The following is a 13751-nucleotide window of genomic DNA, read 5'->3' on the forward strand; positions in this document are numbered from 1 at the left end:
AAGGGATGGAAGCTTGGCGTGAGGTAACCAGATACAGCCTGTTGTTGCAAGAGGGGTGGGACCTCCCTTGTGTCCTGATGTCCGTGTTTCCCATCTATAATCATTACGACAGACCCGATGGCATCACAACAGGGGGAGCTGCATAATTACCAGCCAGCACTTGCACAGGGCTTTAGGAATTGGGTTCCCTGGCCAAAACTCTTAGTAAGAGGGAGGATAGTGGTGTTGGAAGGGTAAGGGAAGAGGCTTATAGGGTCTGGCAGTAGTTGCGTGGAGGGAAGAAGGCTTTGGAGAGTTGTAATTATGTCGACCATTTGGGGTTCAAGGATGTCTGAGAATCTGCTGGACCTGTTTAATAGAAAATAGAAGTTTTCACTTGCTGCCCGGGGCTTCGTTATTTCAGCGGCTCATCTCGATACAGGAGGATTCTGAGGAAAGCTGCAGTAGGAACCTGAGAATAAGCCACCCAAAGGCAAAAGCACTCTTTTGTTTGGGTAGTGCTTGGAAAGGGGTGGGTTCAGACAGGTTCTCCAGCTCAGAGGTCTGAATTGTGGGTGATGTGCACGTGTGATACATTCAGCCAGGTAATCTCAGTAGCCCTATAAAACTCTGGGTGCATGTAACCAGTGTTGAGTTTTCATACAATGCAATGGCTTGCTGCAGAAAAAGTTGAGGTAGTGTGTTGCCTGCCCTGTTTTGCTTGATCCTTGTTATCACTTGCTGTTGGGCATAGGAAGTGTTTGGGCTGGCAGAAGTAGCTGCTGTGCAAATCCTCCTTGCAAATGTAATGCCAGGTAGAGCTGGGAAAGCAAGTTTGTCTGTGGTGGTTCCTGGGGAGGGAGGCAGAGGACGTTGGTTTTTTAGCTTTCTTTTTAAATACTACTGTGGAAGGATTTCCTAGAAATCAGAAATTAGATTATTAGTGCAGATACTAATGCCAAGCATGGAACTCTCACAGTTTTTTCCAGTTAAATTTTTAATAGACTTATGGTAAGCAATTTTTCTTTTTTTTCTTTAACAAAAGTAACATGAAATTATATAAATGCTTTACCTCTTAAAAATGAAAAGGTATAAAAAAATCCATCTGAAATAAAAGTTACCAGAAGCTATGCATACAGTGAGATAAAACAAATATAACTTGCTAACAGTTGATAAAAGGTGTCATAGAGATCTAGAAATCCTTCAGAAATTAGATGTTTATCAAAACCTGAAGCATATCAAGTCAAAATGATACAGCTACTCAGAATCTCAAGTTTGAAATGTTGGTATGAATCCATAGAGAATTTGAGTAAACTGATAAATAAAGACTTCCTCCACTTCTGCGCATTTGACAGATGCTGTATTTTAGATGTGATGCCTCTTTGTTCTGTTAATGCTCCTAAAATTGTGTTTTTCAAAATGTGGGCTAACTCTCTCAAAAGGAGGAATCACAGTTAACAAAATGGAAAATCTAAAAAAGTCAGGAATGTGTGAGTTCATGGAAAATCTGTGCAATATTTTACAGCTTGGTAGGAATATAGTGTAAGTGTGAAGTGGAACAATTAGTGATTTACATAGTGAGATCACTGGACGTGTGTACATACAAATGGGGTGGAGACACAGAAACCTCAATTAAAAATTTAAAGTACATTTCACAGAAATTAATAGCTAGTTGTCCTAACGCTTTTTTATCTTTCTAATGTAGAAAGTTTTAATATTCTTAAAATCTTCTTTCACATTAATTTTGATTCTTCATCTTGCACTGTAATTTATTTATTACAGTCTATTATCTCTAAGTGGTGAATGGACTTTAATCCTTGTGAATGGACTTTAATCCTTCACTCTAAAACAAAAAAAAAAAAACCAGACCCAAAGCAACTAAATAACAAAACAAAAAAGCCAGGCAAATGCTTTAAACTTCATCTTTACTTTAGCTCACATGTGACACTCAGTGCTTTTTCTGAACCAGGAACGACAACGGCTTGAGACAATCCTCAATCTGTGTGCAGAATACTCCAAATCTGACAGCGATCCTGCTGCAGCCACTACAGTTGCTGATGTTCAGAAAATTAACAAAGAACTCGAAAAACTTCAACTCTCTGATGAGGATTCCGTGTTTGAAGACTCCCAGATGAATCTGGAAATGAGGTTCAGAAGCCACTTGAAATCATCTGTGAGTGACTCAGATTTCTCAGAGTTGAGCAGCCACAGCCATGGCACTGCTGCTTACCTGCCCCCGCGGGGGCTGAGGGCTGAGGAGCACTTCAGTGAGAGCACCAAGCCTCCACCTTCTGCTGCTCACAGCTTCCTGAAGGATGCCACTGAGTCATCCTACCTAAGCATCACACCAAAGGTAATGCTCTGTAGGAGGAGACAGTGTAGTCCAGGCTTGAAATCCTCCTCTAGGAGTTGGCTGTCATGGCAAGGGCCACAATTACGCTGGCTTAGGTATGAGAATCTCAGAACTCATACAGCTTTGTAAGCCATCAAATGTAGAAGATATAGCCAACAAAATGTAGCAGCCAGCAAATGATTATTCCATATCTTGTGGGAGCTAATGGTAGTGGAAGTTGGTTTGTTTTGTTAGTGGGATGTACTGTTCAGGAAGAGTTTTAAGATCTTCCAAGGGAGAAAGATTTGCTTGAACAATTATAGCCACTTAAATAAAGGTTTCCAGAACCGTGCTTATTATCCTGCTGAGATGTAGGAGGGAAGAGACGCTCTGCTGGTTTTTCCTTTTTGTAAGAGGAGTATGTTTTCTCACACTCACATGGGAGGCAAAGAGGAGTTGCCTGAGCCAAATTTACAGTCCTGTCTCTTTCCTGGGGTTGGACCTGAGCCACTTACCAGATCAGCTGTTGCCTCTTGGGGATGATGCAGTGGCAGCAAGCCTTCTGCACCTCCAACCCAACTGCTGCCTTTAATAAGCTGCACCTTCTTTCCTGTGTGCTTCTCACTGCTGTTTCATTACCAAAAGGAAGTTGTCCTTTAATAAAGAAGCTAGCAGAATTCCTAACTATTTCCGTGCTCGTGCAGCAGCAGCCTCCTCCCGACTGTGTCCAAGCAGCAGTGTAGCAAATCCCAGTGGCAGGCAGTGTGTTAAATAACTAGACTGAAGAGCTGGAGTCAGGAGTGAAATGAGACCAAGCAAAGCTATAAAAGCAGGTTTCTGTTTAACAAGTTCACACCTTCAAAATACTTTGTCTCTTCTATTTACTGTTATTTACACACTGTATGATCTTAAGTGTGGTTATATGCCTCAGGTGAATTGTATTTAACCCCTGCTACACTCAAGTTGAGTAGCTGAGTGTGAGAGTCAGTAGTGTGTGTGTAGAAGAAGAGAGAGATGTAATAGTAACACATTTTCATTTCCAAAGGGTGATCTCTGTGGAAATCTGTCTGCCGAGTCTTCTAGTGTAAATTTGTGTTGAACAGGAACATGCTATTATGGCTTGACTTGCTCTTTCCATGTTGAAAAGATGGTAACACATTTCACTTACAAGTTGTTGTGGTCTTTCATTTCTTTCCCATTTGTTGCTTTCTTCATGCAAGTCAGAGATCCTATTTAAAATCCTTATTAGGAAGTTGAAATCAAAGATGTTATGTCAGCATTATCCAAACAGGAGACAGGACAAAAAGAGGCTTTGCTGCTAGGACTACTATTGCTAAATCAAGGAATACCATTCATTCATTCATTGTAAAGGAAGTTCTGTTAAGCCCTGAGAAAAGCACCAGCAAGCAACTGTGTTAATGAAGTGCAGCTTGTTTTTAAATACTGAGCTCAGATTTGTTCAGGATAAAATGCCTGCTCTCAGAGTAGCCATTCAGTAGCTGAAATGAGCCTCTCTTGAGCAAGGCTGTGTGGCCCAGAGGTGACTGCAAAGCCCTTCACACAGCCCACCTCTAATCCTGGTTGGGGATAATGAGCCAGCTGACTTCCCAGAGAAAGTGGATTGCAAACCCCTGGGGTCAGGTGAACGTGAAGAATACATTTCAAACTCAGTACTGTTTAATCTAGTGTTGGATGGTGTAAAATCCCAGGTATTTTCTTCCTAATCTTGTTTAATTCTTGACACAGGTATCTAGTAAGGAAATAGCAATGAAAAGAGGAGCATTAAGGGTGCTACTTCCTCAGTGCTACCTGGGGAGATGGGACCAACTTTTGTCCTTATTTTACGGAAGCCACCCATCTTAATGGTTGGTTACGAAAATGTCCTATCCTACCTCCTGGCCTGTATTAAATGAACAGCTGAAATTTACCTAAAAAGCATCTTCATCTGTCTGTGTTATTTTTATAAGGGAAAAATGGGATTTTCACAACCTAAATAGCACAGCATGTAAAGTATTCTCAAAGGTTAAGTTTTAGTAATTCCTTTAGAATGAATAGTATTTACTGTTAAGTGTAGTATTTACTTCCAATGCCTGGAAGTAAAGTATTATGTTTGTTTCTCTTGAACACCTCCTAAATATAGAAATAGCAATATAGTAGATAGGAAATATGTAATGGGTTCAAAACCAACAGTGCCAGACTTGTCTAAAATGAAAACCATATGAAAGGGGGCAGAAAAGGCACCATTTGCCTCTTTTTCTAATGAACCTCTTGTGATGTGCAACTGCAGATACCAGAATGCACCACTGAAGAGCAGAGAAGGGAGGAGCTTGGTCAACTGGAGGAGGAACGCATAGTAATACTGAGTAACTTGGAAGAACTTGAGCAGAAGATCAAAGATCTAAATGACCAGATGGATGAATCCTCAAGAGAGGTATGAAAACGTGGTTTTGGTTTTCAATGTCTTGTCTGTTGCATGTGCCTACATAGCAGAAGTCTGATGGATTCAGCAAGTACAACATGAGGGAACTCGTGGATGTGCGTAGTCTGCATATTCTGTGTTTTTTCACCAGAATCACAAACCTGGCAGTCTCCTGCTATGAAGGGTATTTTTCTCCAGCTGGAGGATGCTTATAATGCTTGGATTAGCCTTTCCCAGCTGTAACCATTACACTCTGAAGTGGAATTGGAACAATCTTGCTTGTTTAATGGTCACTCAGTTAATCCAAATACCTTGTGTCACTTGGGAGTTTTATGATGGTATCTCCTGTGACTGTTTAAAAAGAAAGGAAGTGAGATAACTTCCTTTCAATCCTCCTTGGCTTTAGAGTGGCAAGGGTAGGTTGGCACCCTGTTGACTTCTGGAATCTCACAGTTGCAAACTAAGCTGGCCAGACATTTGGGTTGTGCCTGCTCCAATTATCAGCAACAGGAAAGAAACAGCTGTTCCAGAAGGGTTTCCTACGGAGCCTGGGCACAGAGACAGTATCATAACAGGAGGAAGCACAGAGAAGAGTTACAAAACAAAGAGTTTTGGAAAAAAGAATCTTCAGGCGAAAGTTGGTTAGGACTTTATTTTGTACTATTTTATGTTGCAATTTTATTTTTTCTCAAATTTGTGACCTCTTTTTAACTTTTGCGGCAGAAAAACTTATGGGGTTATTTTTTCCCCTCTCCTTTTAAAAAAATATTTCTCTCTTGTGAACCAACTCATTCCCCTCCCCCCTGAAAATAATGTATACCAAGATTTCTTCTGAATCTGGACTGCTTCTGAAAGATGTTTTTCTGTTCCTAGTTGGATATGGAATGTGCCCTTTTGGATGGGGAGCAGAAATCTGAAACAACAGAGCTGCTGAAAGAAAAGGAAATATTGGATCATCTAAACAGAAAAATAGCTGAACTGGAGAGAAATGTTATTGGTGAAAAGACAAAGGTAATTCAGTTATTGTAGCCTGCTGTGTTCTCTGTTCCCCTCAATTTTTAAAATATTTTTTATGGTTAATATTAATTAATCTTATTTGATGAAATATGGCCTGTAAGTAAATTTGCTTGATAAATATGGAAGAAAAAATTACTGTTTCACCATCATTTCCTTTTCACAGTATTGTTTTCCAAGGTATGATTGCCAAGAAAAATATAGTAAGCTAAAATAGAAAGACATGACCTACTGTGAAGATACTTTTATTAATAAAAACACCCTATTTAGGGCTTGTACTTGGGTTATCTATTGTTTAAAAGAACAGTATTAATTGAACTGTTCCAGTACCCTCCTTTATATAATTTGGAGAAAAAAAAGGAATTATTTTCTCAGCAAAGGAGCAAAATGAAAAAGGGTGCAGTTTTTATCTAATATCATATAGAATACATAATATAAGACATCCATCAAGTATGTAATTTTAAAGTCATTATACTGTTTTATTTGCTGACTGACAATTTCAGTACTGAAGAATATTCCCTCTGTAATTAAGTCTCAGAAATTAATTAGTTTTGATATACAGTCACATCTTAATTGCTCTCAACTACACAAGAAATAGATAGGCATATATTTCGAAAATACGATAGCAGTATAAGAAGATTTTAAGTGCAGAAATGGAAAAGGCCTGCAAGATGGAGTTGCATCACTCAAGTCAGGGAGTGCTGATTCCCTCCAGCGGGCTCTTTGTTGCCCTCTTCAGGCATGCAGTTCCCTTCTCCACAGGGGATCTGCCACGGCCAGCAATACCTCAAGGAAGTTTTTCCAGGGATTTCAGCCAGCGTTGTTTCCATTTAAAAGTTCATCTTCTACCTCGTAATTTAGACCTGTCACTTGTGGAATTGCTCGAGCTAGTCTCTCTTCTTTTCTTAAGCTTTCCAGAAATATCTGGAAGTCTTTTGCATTTTTTGCTTAGAAAAGCTGCATGTTTTTAGCACGTTCACAGTTCCCATTCAATTCACATTTTACAGCTTGTATTGTTTTATTCTGAGCTTTCTGTCCTCAATTTCTGCCTGCCCTGTCAGGAGCCTGGCCGCTGGTTTTTGGCTCTGCTTATCAAGCTTGTGTCTGAAAAGGAGGATGGTGCTCCCACATCTCCACTCTGTGGGGAGACAGTGCACATCCAGTTTGAGTTTGAACCTCCCTGAACTTCCCTGTCTGCACTTTTCCTTGTGTTTGTGTACCCCTCAGTGATCCTTTAGCTTTCAGTGTTGCCTGTGGTCACATTTTAAGTTGCCTACGAGACATGTTTCATACTTGATTTAAGCAGAGAGATGAGTTTAAAGTGGTTATCAGCAGACAGATGCCCTTCAAAAGAATGCTGCTGGAAGTTTTGGTTGGTAAGCAGTAATAAATAACACGTTCAAAAATTCAAGAGATCTTTTGTACTGGCTTTTCAGTAGCCTGAAAGTTCAGTTAAACTAATGGAAGTTATTGTAAAATCTGGACGAAATTTAAATTTCCTTACAGCCACCTGTTGGTATGTAGCTAGCAAATGACAGGTCTAGTTTAAATTTTCAGGTGAAATGAAACATGCAAAGCAGCCTATAAAAAGCCCCTTTTGTTTAAAAGGCAAGTTCACTCAAAACATTTTTTTCAGTATGAGGCATGGCACTAGTCAGATCAGCTACAAAATTTTAGTTGTGTTTTTTTTTTTGTGTTCCTCTTTGTTTTAAACCAACAAAAAAACCCAGCTGTGAGTGTGTGCTCTAAATGTTGAGCCATGGCTCAGTTAATACTGAAAATATCTTTGCAGGAATGCACTCACACTTGGGTGGTTTGGGGTTTTTTTGGGAATATGTCTGAAAGCATTGCATAAAAGTGAAGGTTAAAAATAGAAATGGGAGTTTGGCTTCTACAAAAGGAGTAATATATAAAGTGACAGCTGAAGTGTTCTGGGAAAAGTAGTGTCCGGCAGCAGAACAGATGGCACTGATCCTGTCAACAAATGAAAGTTCTGGCTGACTTGAAACAGTAGCATTTTTTAAAGCTTGATAATTGTATCTATGTTGAAGTTCAAGCCATGCAGATCTGCTGCAAGATAGTCAACATCTTGGCTCTGTAGTAATACAGGATCAACCCCCACCCACAAAAAGGGAGCTCAGGTGGAGGTGATAGGTGGTCCCTTTTGCTGAAATAATTTGAAACTTAGGACAGAATTAAGGCTTGGGTTTTGACCAGGAGTTTCCACTCTGCTGATGGTACTTTTTGTGTTATGTCTTGCTGAAACAAGTGTCCCAGTGTCCACAGGTTGGTCACAGTTTCTATTAGTTGCCTGAATATTTCACCCCTACTGATAGCTGGGGTCTTGGTTTTGGTGGGGCTTCAAGGCAAGAAGCTATTGGGGTCCCGTATCTTGATCAGTGGTTATATTTCTTTCAGGGTAAGGGAGTGATATCTCAATACACCACATGGTGTTCATTATCTGGAGGTGAGAGGGAGAGTTAATTCGATGGTAGGGGCATTAGTGCTGTATATGATGGGACTTGCCTCTGGAGCAGCTTGAGCATCTCATGGAATTTGCCACTGATCTTGGCACCTTGATTGACAGGAAACTCCTTCCTGCTTGGGTCTCATCCTTACCCATACAGCTGTTTGAAAAACCTGTGAAATTCTTAAAAAGAGAGATAATAAACTACAATCTAATTTTTGGGCTGTGTTATGTGCTTGAAATAAACTGTTTGTGGAAGCTCTTGTACTACCTTCTACCTAACTATCTGAGGGTTTTTTCATTTTTTTTAATGCCCTGTGCACATTTCATTTAGGTGATGATACAAAGTTTTGCCAACTTTTTCAGAATATTAAAGCCACTATTTTTAGTCCTTGCAAGGCAAAAGAATTGACTGGAAAACATACTGGAAGTCAGAAAGCAGAAGTGAGTTCAGGTTTGGGCTGTCAGTGTGCTCTTTGCTGTGGTGCAATATCTCTGTGTCCCAGCCCCTTGCTAGTAAACCACAGATGTATTTTGTGAGTGGGTTTGTACATTTTATGTTAAGGGGCATGCTGGTCTCATCTGAGTCCCATGCTCAACCCTCTCAGATCATGAGGCAGGACTAATGGGGGGGAAGAGGACAAGTGAACCAGTGGGGAAGATGATGTAGTGCACACCCTCAGGGTAGTTGAAAGCATTTCTCTTGCCTTTGTGATTCTGCCTCCACACATATTGGAAGGAGTGAAGCACCTTGTATTGGTTTTCTTGGCTTTTGAAAATCAGAGCTATCGATGATTGCCATTTCAAAAAGATGACAGAACCTTTCAGCACCCCTGCTGGACTTGGAATAGTTGTGGTACCTGGCCTGTCTACAAGCTACAAGTGCTGTCAAGACTCAGTTGTCCTGCCTGGAGTAGCTACTTCCAGAGCTGTTTCACATGGCCTGTGCTTTCAGTTATGCTGGAAAACATGCTAGGATATGGAGAAAAGTCCAGCTTTGCCTCCTTGTCTGGCCTTCTTGAGAACAGCTTCCTTTCTTCTTCCTTTCTTCTTCCTTTCTTCTTCCTTTCTTCTTCCTTTCTTCTTCCTTTCTTCTTCCTTTCTTTCTTTTTCCTTTCTTTTTCCTTTCTTTTTCCTTTCTTTTTCCTTTCTTTTTCCTTTCTTTTTCCTTTCTTTTTCCTTTCTTTTTCCTTTCTTCTTCCTTTCTTCTTCCTTTCTTTTCTACAGAAAAAGACAATGACCTACATATGTGAATATCAGCTATTAAGCTATTAATCACGAATTCCATTTATGCAGAGAGAGCCCTGATAAGTCCTTACTGACACAATTTGACAGATACAGCTTGAAGCTCTCTGGGAAAGAGCTTAGTTATGGATCTTGACAAAATTACTTTGAGCATAGCTTGCTCTAGAGGGAGCTGAGCTGGGCAGTAGCCGAAACAAAGCAAGCAGGTGAACATTGTCCCTTTTCCCTTTTCCCTTTTTGCTTTTCCCTGCCACTAGGGCATAGCTCCCTGAAGTTACCATGGCAATACTGTTAATGTACAATAATGATGCTGTTGTTTCCAGTGGAACAGCACCTCAGGCCCAGGGTGCTGTTTATGTTAATGACTTCTTTCTGATGAACCTTTGCTCATGAGATCAGGATTGACGTTCATCCATAAGGAAATTGGAGAAAATTGTATTTGCCTGATTGGATGTCATCCAGCTCTGCAATGTACTTTGTTTTCACACAGTGCCTCAATAATCTGTGCCATCTTAAAACTTGCAGCATATGTGGAGAAGGATGGTTAATGATTCCCCACACCCTGTGTCTCCAAGTAAAGCATGAGGCTGAAAGTAACAGCACAGCCAGGAAAAGAAAAAATAGATCAGTAAGCATGAATAAACAAGAATAACTGAAAATTAGTAGTGAATTCAGCAGATGTGCTGTGGGAGGTAATCATAGCTAAATAGGAGTTTGGGGAGACCATTTCAAATAAAGTATTTATGCAAAAACTGAGACTCTTAAAAAAGAGAGGGAGACTATTCTTTTTCTTCTAGAGGACCTTTGCCTTATGTCATGGAGAAATATGTACTCTGGAACTCCTTTATCAACCTGGGTTTCCTGTCCCTCTTCAAGAGCAGAAATCAAGAGCAACTGGCAGGGGATAACTCATCTTTTTTGGAATACATTTAATTTTGTCCATATGCTTTTGTGGAAATATTTTTTCAGTCATTAACAGAATGTCTCAGACATGACAAAACATTTGAAGCTCAGCCTCTGCTGAATTTGTACTGCAAAGACTTGCTAGAATAGAGTCAAGGAAAGAGCAGCTGTCTGATGAGCCATCAGCAGTCAAATTTAAATATACTGGTCACCTCTCTCCTCAATCCTTCCTCTTCTGGATGCAAAATTCCCACTGCTGGATTTTATCCAGAAGAATGTGACAAATTTATGTCTTACAGCATAGCCTCTTAAATATTTACTGGTCAGATTCCAGTTCAGCAAGATGTAATCAAGTATTTTAAAAGGATGAGCCACCATGTTCATAACATTATCTGCCTCCTTAAGACACAATGCACAAGATTAGACATTTAGAGGAATACTTGTATCTGCTGGATATATCCACATAAGGATATCCTGTAGAGAGATCACTAATGATCACAAAGAGGATTACAAAGAATCACAGAGAAAAACCTGAAGTCATGAGCTTTCTTTTAAAACATTCATGAGAGAAATATCACAATGAGTTATACCCCTAATGGGAATCCTTGTAGTGTCATCTAGATATTAAGGACTATAAGAATTTGAATTTTCTAACTTGAATGGTTTTTTTTTGGTGGTTTGGATGATTGTTTCCTCATTTATACTCATGAAGGAACAGTGCTCTAGAATCACAGGCTTTCTTTTGTCCCTCCATCTGTTCACTGGGACAACACATTGCAATGGTCAGAGAATGAGCTTAGAAATTCCAAAATACTGGAGTAGTCTTAGGAGCAGGTTAATGTCTGCATCTATTGGGATTTTTTTTACTTGAAGCAGAGGGATCGCTTACTCTGATTTAAAATGCCTTTTAACAGTAGATTTATACATGCATCTGAAACAAAACTATTGAGATCTCTTGTGTAGATGCCATCACTGAATACAAACTGTTATGTAATGAATCAGTTACCATTCATACAGAAAAAAGAACTATTATGAACAACCTTCTTCTATCTTACTATGCACCTTTTCATATGCCTGGCATACCTGTTATTTTCTTCTCTCAATAGCTTTTGTCATTAAACTGACTGGGATTTAGTGACAAAGAATAAAATTGTGGCAAGTTTCATGCATCTGTCCCTAAAGAGATGGAGGAATGCAAGAAAGAATAGTCAGAAAATAAAGAAAAGGAGCATGTACACTTTGCACAGGAGACTGTTTTATTTCAATGGGGTTTTCTGTCAGTTATATGTAATTACATTTCTCAGAAACCTGTAAGACTTGTGAGACTAGCTGATTCCATACTCAGAGGGACTGAATGTTCATGTCTGAAGTCTAGTGTGGTTTATGAGAGGTTGCTACCTTAAAACGTGATGATTTATAGGTAAATTGGATTGAGGAAGATCCTGGAGTATTTCAGACTAGATCATGGAAAGTTTTAGAAGTAAATCATTCAGCTTGTTGGGGTTTTCCTTTCATTTGCCTTGTAGGCTTATTTACAGTTTCTCTCTGAAATTAACACATAGCGTGGGGTTTGGAGGGGGTTTTTTGTTTGTTTGGGGGGTCTTGGGGTTTTTTTGTGTTATTTTGGAGGACAGGAAGATTTGGAATGTTGGTAAGTAAGCCTAAATCACCAAGCCATACAATGCATTTCACAGTGAGCTGATAAAATGATAGGGTTCTTACTTGTTGAGGAAGTTTTTGTCCAATTTTTAGCTGGATTTTCAACAAGTTTCCTGTATTTCATCCAATTTACTTTAATTTCTTCAGAGTTTCTATGAGTTTATGCAGAAAGGTTGGTTCACAGGGCATATGTCTCTGCAGCCACATGTTGGTCTACAATTTTAGCCAGCCAGCCTGCATGCAATAGCGGACTGGGATGAAAGACAAATTGAAAAGGAGGAGCTCTCTGCAGAAAGGATGTGGAAAACCACTAAGGCCTAAAGTAGCAGAATTGGTCAGGCATAGGGCATCTTCAACCACTGGAGACAGCACTGAAGCAGTTTTGTTTCTCCTTCTTCCTGTTCCCATTCCTGTAGGGGCTATGATTGCCTTTAATACCATCCTTTTCTCTCCTCTCTGTCGTGATCTATGAGATTTGTTGTGTGTTTATAGTATTTTTTTTTTTTTACTCTTTCTTTGCCCTAAAATCAATTTTACCAGATCTAAAGATTGGTTCCCTTTTCTGACCCATGTTGATCACTTATGGTCGGTATTCATACCGTGTATTCTCTGCTGACATTCCATCTCTCCCTTTGGGGACAGTGTCACACGTCAATTATTTTTACTGCTATCCTCCACAATTGCCAGAAGTCCTCAAAAACTGATCCAAGCATTGCCCCAAGCATGATCATAACCCACATCAGTCCTGCTTTGTATTTGGGCTGACCCCATGTTTGTTCATAACGTTCATGTAGAGGCAGACCATAGGCCAAGTTGGGCAGTAGGCTAAGACCAGATGTTGCACTTGCTTTCTCTGGAAATAGGATTTTAAGAATTCAGCCAGACTACAGCTGATGTGCCTCTGGCATCCACACTGGGGCTTTCTGCAGAGAGGTATTAACCAAGTCCTAGCTCCTGTGGTTAAATGAGCATGAGCAGCAGGAGCATGGGTTCTGTTCTCAGCTGTGCCGCCAGTTGCTCTAGAGCAAACAGATGTGGAGTCAGCCACAAACTTTCCTTGGCTGCATCTTGCACCTGGCTTGCAAGGTCACAAATCTTTCCCCTTCTAGAAGAACTTGTCTTGATTCACTTATAGAAAACACTGTATGAAAAATTTCTGTTTCACTTCTCTCTTCTCATTCTCATTTAAATACTTTCTGTGAATTAAATGGACTTCACCAGTGCGCAGCCTGACACGTCAGTGAACTTAACTCCACAGCTGCAAAACATGTAATGCCTCTCATTGCTGAAAGTGATATTTCCTGTTAAGACTACACATTTCGAAGGGAGCCAGTTTGGTGGGATACTAGCACTTCCTATGCTATTAATATATCAGATGAGTATCACTTTCAATCTCAAAGGAATACATTTCTAATTTCTTGAGGCATGTAACGGTATCTCTGGCAGGATTCTCAGGGAGTTTTATCCTTGCTGATGATGTCTCCTCACACTCGAGGTTCAACTTGCTTGTTGATGAATGAGCAAGCTTATAGCAGTGCATAAATATTTAGAGAGCTATTTATAGCTTCAGAGGCACTGCAGCTAAGGTCAGAGAAGTCCTTGCTGCTTTGGATGGCTAGGTGGGCAGAAAAGGCAAGTGTGAAACAAGGTGGCAGACTGTGGACTAAATGTTAAATGAACAACAAAGTTTGTGAGGTAGGGAACTACCAGTTCATTCATAGTTTTCCTTCTGT

At 40.0% G+C, this 13751-nt stretch overlaps 1 protein-coding gene across 12 annotated transcripts in view; it reads left to right on the forward strand.

Annotated features, from left to right (window-relative positions):
* The window catches only part of PHLDB2 (pleckstrin homology like domain family B member 2), a 66331-nt gene that overhangs the window by 22367 nt on the left and 30213 nt on the right, over positions 1 to 13751 (forward strand). For all 12 annotated transcript variants that reach the window (XM_038130059.1, XM_038130025.1, XM_038130052.1 and 9 more), the window contains 3 exons: positions 1949 to 2332; positions 4599 to 4742; positions 5604 to 5741. In XM_038130059.1, the coding sequence (XP_037985987.1) occupies positions 1949 to 2332; positions 4599 to 4742; positions 5604 to 5741 (666 nt within the window). The remainder of the gene's footprint in view (positions 1 to 1948; positions 2333 to 4598; positions 4743 to 5603; positions 5742 to 13751) is intronic.

Source organism: Motacilla alba, chromosome 1 (genome assembly GCF_015832195.1).
Source record: "Motacilla alba alba isolate MOTALB_02 chromosome 1, Motacilla_alba_V1.0_pri, whole genome shotgun sequence".
In the NCBI taxonomy this organism is placed as follows: domain Eukaryota; kingdom Metazoa; phylum Chordata; class Aves; order Passeriformes; family Motacillidae; genus Motacilla; species Motacilla alba.